The following is an 18,477-nucleotide window of genomic DNA, read 5'->3' as shown; positions in this document are numbered from 1 at the left end:
GTAAACACTGAGATAACTAAGTATATGTTGATGTCTCGTCACCAAAATGCAGGGCAGAATCATGATATAAAGATAGGAAACAGATGTTTTGAAAATGTGGCACAATTCAGATATTTGGGAACAACATTAACAGATCGAAACCTGATTCAGGAGGAAATTAAGAGGAGATTGAACTCAGGTAATGCTTGCTACCATTCAGTCCAGAACCTTTTGTCTTCTCGTCTGCTGTCCAAAGACATAAAAATTAGAATATACATAACTATCATTTTGCCTGTGGTTCTGTCTGGGTGTGAAACTTGGTCTCTGACATTAAGGGGGGGAACATAGACTGAAGGTGTTTGAGAACAGGGTGTTGAGGAGAATATTTGGACCGAAGAGAGATGAAGTGACAGGAGGTTGGAGAAACCTGCATAATGAGGAGCTTCGTAACTTGTACTCTTCTCTAAGTATAATCAGAATGATCAAGTCAAGGAGGATGAGGTGGGCAGGGCATGTAGCATGAATAGCGGAGATGAGGAATGCGTATAGGATACTGGTGGGAAAGCCAGAAGGAAAAGACCACTGGGAAGACCAAGGTGTAGGTGTGTGGACAATATTAAAATGGAAATAGGATGGGATGGTATTGATTGGATTGATCTGGTTCAGGACAGGGACCAGTGGAGGGCTCCTGTGAACACGGTAATGAACCTCCGGGTTCTATAAAATGCTGGGAAATTCTTGAGTAGCTGCGGAATTGGCGGCTCCTCCAGAAGGGCTCAGCTCCATGAGTGAGTGAGTGAGAGTAGGGATGTCTTTCTCGTTCTGCATATCATTGCCTCCACAACAAATCCAAAAACTACTCTGGGAAGAAAATTTTACTGAATGAGTACATGAGTATTGGGGAGGTGACGACTGAATTTCCAGCAGTATATCAAAGGTAAAAAGTCATAAATAGAGCACAAAGTTTTTCATACCCATAGAACTCAACAGTATGACACTTAAGTACATATCTTTATCTACACAGGCTAACTGGATAATTTAGGTAGCATAGGACAAGGTACTCTGATGGATGGAAAGATAAGCACTGGACACTCACTCTACATGGCTAACTTTTACAATATTTATGGTCTCATATCACAACTTCTGCATGCTAATGTATTTAAACATATTATATTTCCCGATGATAAAGAAACCAAACAGTGACCAACCAAAATATCTCAAAGAGTTGGTGCGCGCAACCAAGTGGAAGAACAGCATATCTTCTTATCTCAACAGAATTTGAAGATATTATGAGTAACAAAATTAACAGGAGAGGTCAAATGATGAAGATAAAAACAGCAATATAACAATTATATGCTAGGTGTTGAATGGCACGAGCAAATGCTTTCATATTATCCCCGTGGTAAGAAAACAATGTAGTAGCACAAAAGAACAGGAGTGCACATATTCAAATAATGAAGTTGCATGCACACAATTTGCATTGTGGATACTCTGGGGAGGAAATCACTCATTGTATGACTTAGACTTTCTGTTAGATGACATCTGTTATGTCTGCATACTATTCCAAAAATGAAACCCCAACACTCTGGATAACTATATATGAAAAAGGATGAAGAATGGATTCAATCTATTAGTCTTACACTGGAAGTTATGGACTTTCTTTTTGGAACCATGCTTTTTTTATAGTTCCATCAATTGAAGTACATATTGTGTGACATGATGACAGAAAGCTGGACTGGTGGCTCGAATAGATGCGGCCACTGCTATGGAAAAAGTAAACACATGTCCGTGGCAAAGAATAAACACATAACAATAGAGGAACTCCTGAATGCCATATTTTCTATGTGGTCCATGCCTAGGTTATACAGTGAGAACCATTGGAAAAAGTTAGCCAGTCATGTTTCGGGAGTTAAGAGTTGGCAGTAACCAGTCTGAATCCTTCAGTCACATTGTTAGACGCCGTTATAAAGTAACAACTAGTGAAAACTGAGAAGACATAGTGTTTTCAGTAATGACTGGTAGAGTGTGTAGCTTAGTGAAAGAGCTACAGTTATTTGTAGTTATGAATTATAAGCGTTCAATAAATCCAATTACCAATCCACATGCCATGTTTAGTTATTAACATGTGACAACAGATAATGGCAGCAGTATGTGCTATCTACTGAGGACCATCATGAGGGTTAAAGCAGTTAAAATTCAAGAAGCAAGGCAGAAGATCAAAACGCCGATGGCTTAAGTAGAAACTCCAGAGTGGCCAAGAGGTAGCCAGAATGCATCAACCCATGAGTGTAGAGTTACACTGATCATGGGCCCACGGTTATCAAGAACTGAGGACAGCAGAATGGTGTGTCTCGTCTGTTGGCAATGTGGGGATGTTGGCCATCTCTTCCCAGAAGAAAATTGACGGAGACCAGAAAAAACAAATAGAAGAAACGAACAAGGCAAGGGCTTCAATTACTCAAGTCTCCTTGTTATGCAATCAGTGTTGGAAAAGAACGGCCACAACAGTATTCATGCCAACAGACTGTTAGAAAAAAAGTCATGTCTTGTGAGTATCTGTAACCATCTCCAGGCAGTACATACTAGTCCTGTCTATGAGGTGTGCCCTAAAGAAGGCATCAGGGGAGATCCCATTTTGAAGGAAGCCTTCATAAAATTGGCTCTGGGGTGACGGCCACTAACAACCTAGGTATTCGCCTATAATATTACAGATGAGTTCGCCCTGGAACTCAAAGTCATGCACGCCCACAATGCATCTGTGGATATGAGACACCACGTGTTATGACTGGGCAAAGAGGAAGTACCACTGCGGTGCCCCATGGCGCGACGATGTTACACCCCGTGTGAAGGGCAACAGCAAGCAGGTGGAGAGCATCACAGGGAAGGGTTCCAGGGCTGGCCATCAAGCTGATGAGAGAACACCAGTCCAGTCCCCAAGGAAGGTTCCCGTAACAGCAACTAGAGGCCGCCAGTCACAGAAAACACAATGAGGGAGCACGTCTACAAAACTAAAAAACCATATTAGTGGGTAAGAATCTAATAAGAGAAAGGTAAGGTAAGTGCTATACCAAAAGCTATATGCACACTATATGCACATACTTCAAAAACAAACATTTGTAGGTCTTTCAGTGTATAAAGATTTTGGATGAAAAGTAAATTTTCATGAATGCAGGTCATGAAAATGGATTGGAGGACAGGTGGCAGCAAAGGATAAAGTGTATCAATTATGAAGTAAAGAAAGTGGACAGTTTTGATTACTTACAAGGTAAAATAGCAACAGAAACATACAAGAATAAATTACATACGAATAAAAAAATGAGGTAAAATTACAGAACTGGAAACATATTGGGCATTAGAAAATGCCAAAATATGTTTACTTAAAGGTTACTACATGGCCATATTAACGTATTGTGCAGAAACATGGACAGATCATGGCAGATATTATCAGACTAATGATAGCTGACATGAGGCTTGTAAAATGTTAAGACGAAAATGCCACGAGAGAAAAAATTAATATATACTAGACTCTATTGGAAAGTTCCTGGACTAGGCCAAAAAAAAAATGCTGGCTTAACTTATTTTTGGCTGCCATCTCCTTCAAAATAGTCTCCTTGGGAATGTATACAGCAATCCCATCAGTTTTCCATGCTTCGAAAGCACTGTGGAAGTCAATTTCCTTAATGCTGTCAAGTACAGCTTGCTATTTCTTTTGAATGTGTTTCAAAAAGTCATCCCTTCAGTTTAATTTTCAATTTGGCAAACAGAGCGAAATCACCTTGGCTTCCCTTCTCATCTTCTTTCACTGAGGAAGTTACAATAATAACAGTCTGGGAAGTTTCCAATTCCACCTTGTCCTCATAAAATTTGAAAAATTTAAGATAATCGTGGAAGATAAATTTATAAATTACAGAATGGGATGGTATGTGCATATTTTAAGAATGAATGGAGAACCCCAAAGAAAGTTCTGAACATAAAACTAAACGAGAATGCCCTAGAGGATCTTGTAGAAGGGAGACATAATATAGGAAACTTAGGAAATGGCTGAGAAAACAGATGCAGATGAAAATGCTTGGCTGCTTGACAATCTCTATAAAAGGGGAAATACTGATGGAATAAAAATAATAATTTAAGATGCTTGGTTCTAGGTGTTTGGTACCCATAAAAGTGATGTTGAAAGAAGATAAATTCAGTCTAAATACTTCTTTATTTGCCCAGCTGGAGTTATTCTGTGAGTTTTCACGACAAGGTTTAATAATGACAATCAAAACTTCATCTGCCATCTATAGACACACACGACCAACACAATACTGATGACCTACTGCAAAGAAACATGGACATCATTGGGTTTCACAGGAAGATACTACTTAATCAAAAAAGAAAAGGAGGGGGGATCTATTACCCATAAAATGCATATCTTTGATCATATTTTTTTAATCTTACAATACAACACATAAATGAAATATATGCGAAGTATTTCCTCGGAAGTGTTGGCTGCTTTCTGATAATGGCCATCATTCGCCAAAACATGTAAATGCCTTATTTTGTTGTTAAAAAACATCATTACACTTGATGAAATTTAATCCTAATTTTAGTTATATCATCTACAGAGTTTTTGCAAAGAAGAGCATAACACAAACCATGTAAGAGAGAAAGGATGAGTGAAACTTTGAGGATAGTTGAGCATGCTACATATAAGAACTGCTGATACAAAATTTTTCTTTTACAGAATACATATAAAATAAATGAACACATTTAAAACAAATATAAATATTCACAGGAATCTTGTACTATAAATCCATGATATTCTTTCAGAGTATGAATATAGCAACAATGCATTTAACAGAGGATCTGTGCTCCTGATAATGTCAGCACCAGCTCAATACATAGTTTTAATCTAGTAAATATGGAGATGCATTTCTGCAATCCATACTTTATTGTAATAAATGGGAACAATGTTACAGACAGAAAATATGATTTTATAAACAAACAAGATGGCCAAATACAATTTCATTTTTTTCAACAAATAACACACAAAAAATCACGTTTAAGTGGACCTTTCTTCAAGAAGGCACTAAAGCTGATTGCCTTCTTGAAGTCCTTTCTCCCCAAGCAAGTTTTGTGTAGTACAAAATTTGGGAACATCTCTCTCTACCTTAGTGCTGTGTGCAAAACTGGGGCAAAAGGCTCTTTGAACATGGATGTTTTACTTTCATTTTGTGAATGGTTGCTTTCTATAATTTTTAGCTTGACATTTGATGTATGAGCACAGTACAGAAAAAAGTGTATAGGCTACATAAACAGAGCAGAGCAAAACATCACTAATTCAGAATTCACAATAATTCAGACGACCGTTTCTTTGTGCATTATGATCTTGATGATCATATTGCTGCTATCAGCAAGATGTAGTAAAAGAACAGTACAAAAGAGGAGCACAAAAAAAACACAAGTTCATTTTTTAAACACATTCTCAATAGTACTAAGTATGCAGGATACCTGTAACGTTTTTAAGACTGATGTCAAAACTACATTTTTACATTTTATGACAAGTAAATTTATTTTATGATATGCAATATAAGTTACAAAATAAAGTTGTTGCCTAAAAAAGACACGTGAAGTCCAGTTTATAACTTCCCTGAACATATTTTCAGTACCACTTCTATAATTTGGACCATCACTAATCTGAACATGGGTTCACTCCCAAACAGTCCGAATTAGTGAGGTCTTACTGTACTGAGATGGGGCTGTTTTGTTGCTACATAATATTAGCAGAAACTTCCCAACTAGGCAGTAGTTTGTATTACTCACCTTCTGGTTCTGGGGAGTCAGTTGAATGGTCTGCACTTTCTGTATAATGCTCTGCATCCCAACTGCTGTTGCCTGTGCTGCGGTACTTGAGACAGTATTGCCTCCAGCTGGAATCGGCACAAGATGCGGCACCATGCCACTCTGGGGCTGCTGCACAGACACTGTCTGTGATGCTACACAATGGTGCTGCATGCCAGGCTTACTTGTTGAGGGTGTCAGATGATGGTGACCACTACTTGTAGTAGCTACATCAGCTGCCACAGTTTGAACACCAAGGTTTGCTGCCACCTTTGACATTACAGACTGAAGAGTTGCCATGGTTGTTGCTGTGGAAGTTGCAGTACTGCCAACCTGGCACAGAATATTGGTTGGGGTGTTCTGCATAACTGAGCAGATGGAGGTCAGAGGTGGAACAGAGTTTGTGTTACTTGTATTACAGCTAACGGTAGACACACGCACAGACTGCTGTGCCAAAGTGAACGGTGGTGCAGTAACATAGAAGGAGGCATCATTCCCTGTTGTGCGGGTCACATGTTGCGTACCTTGACATACAGTGGTAGGTTTGGAAAAGTTCCTCTCTTGTAGCGGACTTTTCACAAGATCTGTTGTAGTGCCAGTACTGTTACACTGTCTGTTTACAATGATGTTAGCTGGGGTCACCCCAGGGAGGATCTTGGACATGCGAGGTTGTTTCTGTTTCTTTTTCTTCCCAGTGTGCACTGATGTTGTAGTAGGCTGAACAAGTCTGACAAGATTAGGATGTGTGTGTACAATGTTATCTAGGAATGTGGTCTGGAGACTGTTGGTGGTAGGGATACCCAGTGAGATAGTCTGTGTCTCTATTGACTGTTGGTTTTTCCTTGTGCCAGTACTGGCAGAAGTTGCTGATGTACTCTGGCTAACCATTGGTTGGTTAATAAGTCCAATCACTGCAGTAGTACCACTGGCAGCTCCACCCCCACCTGGAGGAGGTGAGCCTATTGAAATACTTGAATTATTGGAGTCTGAACTGCACCTCCGTACAGCATTTGCTGTTCCTGTATTTAACTGCTGCAAAAGAACTGATGGCTGCTGAGGCAGCAACTTTGTGGCTGTATTATTATTTGCAGTCACAATTGATGGTTTATGCTGATTAGTCACTGCAGCACTGAAGGTCTCTGGACTCCCACCTATTAAAATCGTTCCTGTGGGTGTGTTGAATGCAAGACCTTGTCCAATAGCTTTGTTTATGGCACTCTGAGTAAGATGGAGTTGAGGCATGTTTATTATCCCAGGTGCTGCAGCATTCTGAGTCTGTTGGAGGCACTGAATAAGCTGAGGGGCAGCCAAAACAGACATTCCAGCATGATGTGCAATCAGTAATTGTTCACCTCCAAAATTACCACTGCCTGATGTCATTACAGGTGCAGTCACAAGGGGTAAACTGCCTCCCGTGGTGGAAACCAATCCTTGAATGTTGGAAAATGGGTGGAGTCCTAGAAATGTGGGACCAGCATCTGCACCTGTTTTAGATGCAGAGATAAATGGTACAGGTTCATGCTGCTTTGGCCCAAGATGGATGCTTGGATGGATGAGCTCAGTTTGTGTAGTGGCTGAACTTTGCTTCTGGATGGTATCCTGTGGTGGCTTCAGTGTTACCTCCTGATGACAAGTATGCTGGTGAGGAGGTTTTGCCAAGAGAAGACTGGTAGTATTTTCATGCGATGAAAGTACCAGGCCTGGGGATGACATGGGAGAAGTTTTTGGGCATGTGCTTGTGGATGAGTCAACTTTGTTACTCCCTGGGTGGATAAAGCCATCCCTGAAATTGGCACAGCCCACTGTCCCTGCTGGGGATTTTGCTTGGATACCAAATGTACCTGGAACAGCATTTGCCAAGGTGCCATCTAAATTACCAGCAATGGATGTTGTAATCTGTGAAATACCAGAATTTGCTATTTCAGCAGAGCTAAATGCATCCTTCAGAAATCCAGACTTGATGCCCTGTTGCTGGAGCATGGAAAATCTTTCTTGAGAATGAGGTTGCAATGTGTTGGCAGCAGTACTGGGCAGAGGATTGGGCGAAGTGGAATTGGTGCCCCTGGAAGTTGAAGTGTTTGTGCTGGCAGATATCAAATGAGGAGATTGTCCCGAAGGTGATGTCTGCTGAAAAATTAAGACAAAATTATGGGTTGATTCCTGTATTATAACTTGAGTATATTTTATATGCTGTTAGCCACCGTGGGCATCTGCTCCATGATTAAATAGCATTTAACATTCTGGACAGGGATATATCCGCTTACAAATTTCACATATGTACCTCTGCAATGTGGGTTTATTTCAAAGATCTTCTAAACACAAATTTATAGAACACGTGCTCTGACAATAAAGTTCGCGAACTCATCGTGGTAGAAGTGCTACATACTTCATTGCTGAATAACACTGTTGTTAGCTTCAAAGTACTTCCCTTGGGAAGCTACACACCGATGCCAGCACCAAGTTCACCCTTCAAAACAATTTTGGAACTGGTTTTGTGGAATGGCCTTCAGAGCTGTCATTGTATTAGTCCTTATGCTATAAATGTCATCAAAATGCCTCCCTTTCAGTATTTCCTTTATCCCCAGTAACAGAAAAAAGTCACTGGAGGCTACATCCGGTGAATAGGGAGGGTGTTCCAGCGGGTGTTTACTAGCTAAAAATCCTTCACATAATAGTGCCATGTGAGTAAGTGCACTGTCGTGATGCAAGATTGATGAGTTGCTGGCAAAAGGTTCAGGACATGCATCTTTTTCATACAGCCTTTTCAGTCCAAAAGTAAACTTGGTTGACTGTCCAGTTGGTACAAACTCATAATGAACAATGTCTCTAATATCAAAGAGTTAGCAACATTGTTCTGATTATTGATTTGGACTGATGGAACTTTTCTGGTCATGGAGAATTTGTAGTCTTCCACTCTGTGCTTTGCCACTTCATTTCAGGGTCATACTGGTAGACCAATGTTTCATTATCTGTGATGACATGGCCCAAAATATCATCTTGCCTCTCCATAAGGCCTTGGCAAATTTTGACTCTTCTTTGTTTTTGTTCTTCGGTGAGCTCCTTTGGGACCACTTTTGCACACACTTTCCTCATGTCAAGATCTTCAGTTAAGATTTTCCTGACTGTTTCTCTGTCAATGTTTGCTTGCTCTGCTATGCTCCCGACAGACAGCCAACAATTTTCAAGCACAATTTGACAAACTTTTGCAATGTGCTCTTCAGTTATGCTAGATGCTGGCCGATCTGATCTCTCTTAATCAGGGACAAGTCCTTTTCCCCCAGAAAATCCTGTCACCCACTTGTGTAAACTGCTGTTTTCTTCATAGCATTATCCCCATAAACCTGTACTAACATCTCTCTGATTTTGCTTCCACTCCTGCCACTCCTGCCTCCACAAAAAAATTAATGTTCATGCACTGCTCTAATTCAAGCTCTGGCATTCTCGTGACAGCACACCAAAACACACTCAGACATTAATAGATGCTACTCAGAAAGAGACTGCCACAGATCAACAACACAGCTGTGAAACACTGATATGCCAACGTCATGAAGCCATACTGTGGTGTTTTGTCCACTGCTGCCACAGCAAGTACACGTTGGCGAGTTCATGAACTTTATTGTCAGACTTCATATGCAATAATCACGGTACAATTCAATCTCACATTCAGGCAGAAAGATAAAGTATTTGCATACCTTCTAAACCATGAAAAAGAAAGTAAGTTCCAGAAAGAAGCAGCGAAGTTAAAAATATTAATAATCAAATTATTCTGAAAAAAAGAAAAAGCCCATGTCCCATTCATTCCACTTAGCCTCCTGAGGAGCTATTTCAAGGAAATAGTGGCTCCAGTCTAGAAAACCGAAATTAACGGCCAGGGGGATTTGATGCACTGACCACACAACATCCTCTATCTGCTAAAGTTGGCATTAACTTCGCTGACAAGCAGCAGTCCCTTGGACGGTACAGTTCGCTTGTGGACTAGAACCATGGAGTTTGTTTCTTTTTATGTTCCATTCATGGCAGAAGTATTAGGATTGGTAAAAACCTTTATTGCACAATTATTGTTAAGGGTAACATACAGGTAAATTGTCCCTAAGCTTAATCAGACAACATGCTAAGGGGATGGAGATGGAAGCATGGCTGCATACATTTTGAACCCTGGCACTAGATGAAAGTGAGTGATTACATTTAGAGAAGTTACAGTCATTTAATTCTCAAAATACTCCACAGCTGTTATGTTCCAAGATAAAAAATACATGACCCTACAGATGCTCTATGACTGCTGTGTAATTCTTGTATGTAACTAACTCTTCTAGCTGCTGAACACTGCTGTGAAAACAAAGTAATATTATCACAATCTTCTCAGATTTGAAAGTAGTGATATTTGAAGTGAAGCAAGTATCTTCATTCCAGGAGTATAACACTACAATTTAAGAGATAAGGATTTATAACCATTTCCTCTAACTGTTCTCATTCTGAACATCATTCACTTACAGAATATACTGCAGTTATTTCAAAGAAGCCACAAGAATCTAGAAATTGAAAAGTTTAAAAACCAAAAGCAGAGTCTTTTACCTGAAGAAGCTGAGAAAGAACCACATGGTTGCTTGCACCACCTGCAGATGGAGCATTGCTGCAGCTACCACTGGCAAGTAGAGCTGAGAGCTGGTTTTGAGCAGTGGAAACATTGTGTTGCTGCTGTTGCTGTCCAACTGTAGATGGAAAGTTCTGGAGAAGTATATTTGCTGCAGACTGCTGCATGTAAAGAAGATGAATGCTTACTTAAACTTGCTAACACTAAAACCATAAAATAAAGAAAACTGCCATTACTCTATGGATGTTCATGGCAGTGATGTGATTAGGTGCTTGCAGAGGTTAATAGAAGAGAATTCATGTCTCAACCAAGAAAACATTTTTTTTTTCAGAACAAATACTGTGAAATTTTTATTCTGGAATCAACATTGTCATATCTGAAATTATTACTGGAATATTTTTATTAGTCCCATACAAATTCGGTAGGAGTGATCTACAATTTTCCTTGTACATAGATACTACTTACTCGATGTTCCAATCTGATAACATAGGATTGAAATGCTGATTGTGGTAAAGAATTAACTGTAACAATTCTTTACTGTAATGAGTGCTTGATTAACATGAAGAGTCCTGCTAGGGTAAAAATAAAATAATACCCACTCAAATTCTGGTTTGTAACAGACCAACAACACTTAATCCATGAGTCCCGCTACTGAATCAGTCTGCCCCATTCCAACTCAACTGACCATGCACTATACTACCATACCATTAGAATAATCCCTTATTTAGGGTCAGCCTATATCATTTTTCTCCACAGCTCTAAACATATTTGTTACAATTTTCTGCTACGAATTATGCACTTATAGATCACATTAGGGTCACTGCTTCCATAAAAGATCATGTGTCAGTCATGTTAAATTCACTATGACAGTTCTGTCAATATGCAAATGCCACTCTAAGTCCAGCTTGTGAATGAGTAAGAATAAAGCCAAAAATAAACATTTTTGGTGTGTTTATATATGGCAGAGTGAAAGTGAGAGAGGATGACCTTAATTTATATGAAGTTTTAAACACACTGTCCAAGTAGTACTTTATTATGATAATGGGAAAGAAATAGAATAAATGAAAATTTTTCATTTTGCAGTAGGATGATTTTGGGGGGGGGGTAAAGAAGCTAGAGACCACCAATAAGATGTATTGGGCAGACTTGTTAGGTTCTTATCTAGTGCAAAAAAGGCAGAAAGAAATGAAGGTGACTGCCAGTGTCTGTAGTTGAAATGAATGGAGAATGAGATGGTGTGGACCACCAACATAGTGCTGGCTTGTTAGGGTTAATGAGTGCATATCTTACACTGTGGACAAGAGTGGAAGTCTTGCATTATTACTCTCAACACAGCGGCCTCTGTAGTCTAGAGGTAACGTTCCCACCTCACGACTCGTGGTATGCGGATTCAAACCCGGCGGAGGGCGTGGAATTCTTAAGGGCGGAAAAATTCAAGGAATAAGTCCTCTGGGAGGGACTTTAAGCTGTGGGTCCCGTGTCGTAGCTTTATGGCACGTAAAAGAACCTCATGTCTCAAGGAGGCCTCTGAGCCAAATTATCGGACATTTACCGCCCAACAAAGAGTCTCTAATGCCTCTGGTACATGGGGGAAGCATCAGGTACCGCTGAGCCAGTAGAGGCCGAACTCGCTGGCTAAGTTGGGGCTGATGGCACGCACCAGTACCGGTAGGGTATAGAGACTGGTAGAACATCAAAGGGGGACGTACAATAGACTACTAGTCGCGGTGCATGGGGAAACCCACCCCCTCCAATAATAATAATAATAATAATTACTCTCAACACAATATAATATCTAATTCTATAATGGCTCAATTTTTGAGGACTGAAAAGATAATGAAAAGGATCTAATTGCTGGATGGTGACTCTGTTGAAACAATCTCCCTTGAGAGTGAAAGTTAAGTGTGATGGAGACAGGGTTGCAATGGGTGATAACAGTAATGTGAGTGGAAGTGAAGATACAATTTGGTCAGAACCATAACACTCCTGAAATTCTGATGTTGGAGGTCATAAGAGATTGAAGATACAAGAGGCACCCCATGTGAACAAAGAATCTACAGCAATTAGTCTTCAATGAAGAGACACAACTGTTGCTGTGAGACACTAACAGACAAATTTCACAGGGATGATATGCTCATGATTTCTTGAAGTCACTGTACAGAAGATACTGAAACCATTCTGACTATAGTAATAAAAATGGAACAAGCTGAAATATTACAGTCAGTCTTCTTCTGTCTATAATGTAACAATATCTTTACAGATTTTAGATGGCATCCACATTTAATTAACTAAAATGTTTGTTAAAATAAAAAAAAAAGTTTATGCACTACATGTTTCAGCCACACATTCTTAAAGAATCCACTGCACTGTGCACTTTGTCAATAGTACTCTTAAAGCTTGTCATTATTAACATTAATTTTGTGTATCACATGGCCAAGAGAGCAGCACACCCAATGGGGCACAGAACAGATGCAATACAAAAGAAAGGAAGAACAGACACCCTATAACATCAAATTAATAGTAATGATGTATATTATTTCTTACTGAAAACTGTCACAACACAACAATGAATAATACGTGTAAGTAGCTCTAGGAGATACTCTTGCTACATGTTTCGGCCTTCAAAAGGCCATAATCAAGCAAATACATTAAACTTTTCGCTATTGAATTGCATGTCAAATATAGCATACAGTACTAAACTTCCAAGTGTATACAATGGTATAAAATGGTATGAGTGAGTATAAATATAAAATATAAATTACAATAAAAGTTGAGGTCTTAAAATAACCAGTTACATAGTCAAAAGCACAGTTAAAAGATGTAAATGTGATGGTATTTGGAAGTTGGCAGTTGTAATCGTAATATATGTAATGTTTATATGGACATATTATATACACAAGGCCTGATGTGGTGTTCGGAGGCCTGTTGTTATGTTGTATGCTATTATTTAATATTTGATACTATTTGACGGCTGACTCCATTGTGTAAATGTCCGATCTGATGGAGAGACGGATTACAACTCCTACTACAACTACAAGCTGTAATCCATCTCTCCATCAGATCAGACCTCATAAATGATTGGTGTTTTGGACACCACTGTGAAAACTGTTCATTTCATAGTGGCCACACCTATGAAGTCAAGAATTTTTCATGTGAAGAAATGAGTATCACTCATTTACAGCTTCTCATTCCACAGGAGTACAGTGATTGTCATGAAGTGAAGACCTTACTCATCTGATTGAATTACGAACAGAAGTATATCTCTTTATACCAGAATCATTTCAATTAAAAAACTATTCCGAAGATTTGCTTACCTAGCAAATATACTCATGTGCCTAATGCATTAAACCCTGGTTCTCACTGAATTTTAGTAACATTACTGAATGTGCACAATAAAAGTAATGAAATGATTAAGAAACTTCACTTCTTTGGTAGAAAAAGATAATTTCAGTCAATTTTCAATACTGCAATACTTCCTTTCTGATATGATTTAGTCTTTCACAAAAACATAAAACATTATACTACACACCCTCTTAGCTTGTAATGAGGAGCTTCATAACTTGTACTCTTCTCCAAGTATAATTAGAATGATCAAGTCAAGGAGGATGAGGTGGGCAGGGCATGTAGCACGAATGGAGGAGACGAGGAATGTGTATAGGATATTGGTGGGAAGCCAGAAGGAAAGGGACCACAGGGAAGACCAAGGCATAGGTGGGTGGACAATATTAGAATGGATCTTAGAGAGATAGGATGGGATGGTATTGATTGGTAAATCTGGCTCAGGATATGGACCAGTGGAGGGCTCTTGTGAACATGGTAATGAACCTTCGGGTTCCATAAAATGCTGGGAAATTCTTGAGTAGCTGTAGAATTGGTGGTTCCTCCAGAAGGGCTCAGCTCAATGAGTAAGTAAGTAAGTAAGTAAGTAAGTACCCTCTTAGCTTGAAGAATCAATTTTAAGATCACTTCATGGCCAAAGCAGAACCAAACAACAGGATATGTAATCCTTTCGATATTGAAATAACTGAGTTGTCATGTGACACAAGCATTATGCTCTGAACTGAAAAGGCATTCCTTGAGTCCTGAATTCAAATATGTGAAGAGCATCCACAACTTGTGGAGGGAGCAATACAGTTTCTGATGCTACAATGTACATATGTACGGCTGGTTTTCATCACTTGTTGCCCTCAAGTCCAAATATAGACGCAAGATAATGCTGGATCAGACTTAAGACCCAAGCTGCTGATCATCAAACTGAACAGTGAAAAGTCTCTTTAACGCAATATGCACACCCACTGCATTTAATATTCATATGATTTTCAATTGTATTTTTATTGCTTTTTATCTCTTGCTGTATTTTACTGCATTACAACTGAATTCCACTTAACTTTTAAAATACTACGATACCTATAGCACAGGGCTTTACAGCTGCTAAACAGACAGAAGAAGCATTAAGTTGTCCTCCATGTCCATCAAGAATTTTTAAGTAGTTGGGTGGAAAAAGGTTTAGGAGCCACTGAGTCTGGCTAACTAAAATGTGTTTAAATGAAAGCATCATAAAATCTGAACAGCTGAACATCTATGTCCCCACTACACGAGGTTCTATTGACCAATTGTGTCCAAGAAACTGAAGAAAAACACACAAAAATCCCTGCACTTCTGTGGTTTCCAGGGTAATGCATACCAAATCTTCACTCATATATACCTCCAATGCATCTTGACCCCCTTTCGCAATATTGCACATTCAAGTGACATAGTCTCTTTGTTACTGTTGCAAGTTGACAGCCACATCACAGTTTCACTTGGATTTACTGTGCCTTATTTCCTATTTTGCATATTATTATTGTACCCATGCCTACAAATCTTAAAAAGAACTGGTAAGGCATCTCCTGTGCATGAAAGAAAGTGTAATAGCTATTAGAAGTTTTTGAGAAAGCTGATCAAATTGTTAATAATGTTAAAGATAATGATCATGTCACTGGGGGACATAAATACAGAGACCTGGTACTCCAGGTTGAGGGCTGGATGCAAGGCTGATGACCTTGTTGTGTCAGAATAATTATTGTTGCAAAATCCAAAGAAGAGAAAATGGAATGCATTGTGGCCAAATCTCCTAAGGAAATCTATGGTGTGAAAAGGGCTCGTTTGCTAAAGATGATGATGACTAAATTGGAAGCTACATGGAGGGATAACCTTTGATTCCTTCATTAAAAAGCCGGTCAAGTAAAAAATCAGGCATGGGAAAAGAGCCCAATTAACCTCAACCAGGGTCCTCTGGTCTCCAGGCACATGCCATGGTGGAAGATCATGAGATGGCAGTCGATAATCAATTTAGTACTTCTCTCCTTCATTCTGTGACTCAAGCTTAAACCAGCAATGCACCCACCACCCATTCACACATGCCAAATGTTTCACATTTGAAGGTAAAGAAAAAGAAAGGTATGTTGTTTCATTAAACTTTGTCATTATAAACATATACAGGGTGTCCCAGGAGGAATGGACCACACTTCGGGAGGGTGTTCCTTATGATAAAGTATGCCGATATAACCCAAAACACCTATGTCCAAAGTTGAACGGTTATGGAGATAATGGCCCGAGAAAAGTGTGATCTTCTAGCGGGTCCACGCATTATACCTGTCAGCTGTGACTGTTATCTGTTTGTCCTTGAGTGCTGTGAGTCACACTAGCCGTAATCTCATGCGCTACTTACAGAGTCTACAGTGTATGTTGCGTCAGCGTCGTGAATGGTTAGTAAATTACTTGTAGTTGTGCGGTGTTGCTGAAATGCCTTTTGTGTTTTCACACGTTGAATATTGTGATATGCATTTTGTGTATGGATTTTGTGGTGGCAATGCACGTGCTGCTGTTGAAGAGTACCAAAGGCATTTTCCCGATCGAAGGATTCCATCTCGACATGTATTTACGCGAATTCACCAGGCATTGCGTGAGACTGGTTCTCTTCTGAGTGTTTCTGTGCAGTCAGAAAGGGAGGATGTACAAATGAGAAACACACGAGAGAATGTTCTTGAGATGGTTGACAGAAGTCCGCGTCTGTCCACTCGTAGAATGGCCTCTCGCATCGGCGTATCACGTATGAAGGTGTGGCGAACTTTACGTGATGAAGAGCTGTATCCTTACCATGATCAAAGGGTACAACATCTGGAACCAGGCGACCATGCTCAGCGTATGGATTTCTGCCACTGGATAAAAGCTTATCCCGAACTGTTAAGCGTCATTTTATTCAGTGATGAGGCGTCGTTTACCCGGGACGGTGTAAATAATTTACGAAATATTCATACGTGGTCCCATAATAATCCACATGAGATAATGGAAACGAAATTCCAAAAGAGATTTTCCGTGAATGTACGTTTAATACAGTTATGTGATCGGCTTATAGCGCAGCCATATTACGTCATTGCTCGCCAGTCATGTGTCATGTATAGTGCTTGGAAATCCTAAGGACAATTATGACATGGTGAGCGAGTATTTCGTACTTCAATTTTATGGCTTCACGTCACTCACAAGTTAGTTTGATGTTACGTACATTATTAACATTACAGAATCCACATATTCCTGCCAGTTTTAATATATATTTTGTAATCAACAAGTGTGTAACACCGGTGAAAGTTTGACACTTCTCTGGCTATTATCTCCGTAACCGCTCAACTTTGGACATAGGTGTTTTGGGTTATATCGGCATACTTTAACATAAGGAACACCCTCCCGAAGTCTGGTCCATTCCTCCTGGACACCCTGTATAAATAGTCTGTTTACATATACTTTTCCATAGCTATGAGTGTCACATTTGGTGTCATACATATCTAAATAGTAGCCCTTTGTATTTCTTATATACTGCGACAAATATGACCAATTACTAGGTAATGGCTCAGTAAACACCACCTGAAAGCTGGAATAACAATGAACAGAAGTGGAAGTCCATTTGCTAGGCAACGACTTGCTAGCAGAAGTGGCCAACTCATAAATCAGAAACAAGTCAGGAATGCAGAAGGGAAGACACTCATAGAGCAGTAATGAGTGGAGCAAGTCATAGACAGTCACTGATTGTGAGCTGTCATAATTGATTGTAATTGTAAAAGAAGTGCCAACAAAGCCATTCATCATATCCAGAGCTAATCGTTATGTTTGTCATGCAACCCTTATATGTGACAGTATACGGAATATTTCATATGTTTTTTCCACTGGTATGGATGTCATTTCCTGAGTCATAGTCCCAATTAAACCTTAATTACATTAATTCTTATGGAAATTTGGTCCTCACCATAAGTGGATTCAGTCATTGGTCACGTCTGGTCTCCAGTATCCATCTATAACCACGATCCCTTGTATTTCATAATCAGAAACACCTGAAACTTGGCGATGCCTCATTATTACTGCTTGAAATCCGCAGTTATGAAGGTTCAAGAAAATCAGGAACGACTGGAATGGAATGGGACATATTAACATCCATTCTCTGCTCATGATGTTAATTCAGTGGGGAGAGGTATATTGTTGGAGAAGGAAAGTATAAATCACATTCACAGCCATCAACACTGCTATATGCATAGTTGTATTGATAGTCTTGAATAGAATTTCTGCTTGTATAATCACAACAGGAGGCCAAACTGAAGATGGAAAAGGAAAGCATACAGAGAGAACACCAAATATATTGTGGCATGCAGACTATATGCTATACAATGACTGCAAAATAAGCAACTATACAACAGCCATTGTTTGGTAGCAGCTTCCAACAGTGGATGTTCCCCTTCCTCTGGGTTCCTGCACTGTCTCCAGCCTCAGCTACCACCTTCTCAGAGCAACAGCTCACAACAACTGAACACCAGCTGTCATCTAACTCACTCACTCACTCCCTCACTCATCCTGCTTATAACATCTTGGCATAGACCACGTAGCGAGCACCACTTTGTTGCAGTGCAACTGCTGCTGTGGAATTGCTGCATTTGTGTCTGTTGGTGGAGCTATTTCCTAGTGACAGCTGTGAGTCAAGTGTCTAGAAAATGTGGGAGCCTCAATGTCTCACAACCCCATGGGCCTTCATAGCCTGTTACAGGGATAGCTTTACCTTT

At 39.6% G+C, this 18,477-nt stretch overlaps 1 protein-coding gene across 4 annotated transcripts in view; it reads right to left on the bottom strand.

The window, feature by feature from the left end:
- The window catches only part of LOC111865797 (mucin-12), a gene marked incomplete at its 3' end in the record, with an annotated part of 176,152 nt that overhangs the window by 40,521 nt on the left and 117,154 nt on the right, over window positions 1–18,477 (bottom strand). For all 4 annotated transcript variants that reach the window (XM_033751966.1, XM_033751967.1, XM_033751969.1 and 1 more), the window contains 2 exon segments: window positions 5,785–7,929; window positions 10,375–10,554. In XM_033751966.1, the coding sequence (XP_033607857.1) occupies window positions 5,785–7,929; window positions 10,375–10,554 (2,325 nt within the window).

This window comes from Cryptotermes secundus, unplaced genomic scaffold (assembly GCF_002891405.2).
Source record: "Cryptotermes secundus unplaced genomic scaffold, Csec_1.0 scaffold757, whole genome shotgun sequence".
Classification (NCBI taxonomy): domain Eukaryota; kingdom Metazoa; phylum Arthropoda; class Insecta; order Blattodea; family Kalotermitidae; genus Cryptotermes; species Cryptotermes secundus.
Note: the sequence above shows the minus strand (reverse complement) of the source record. Positions and strands in the feature narration are given on the sequence as shown.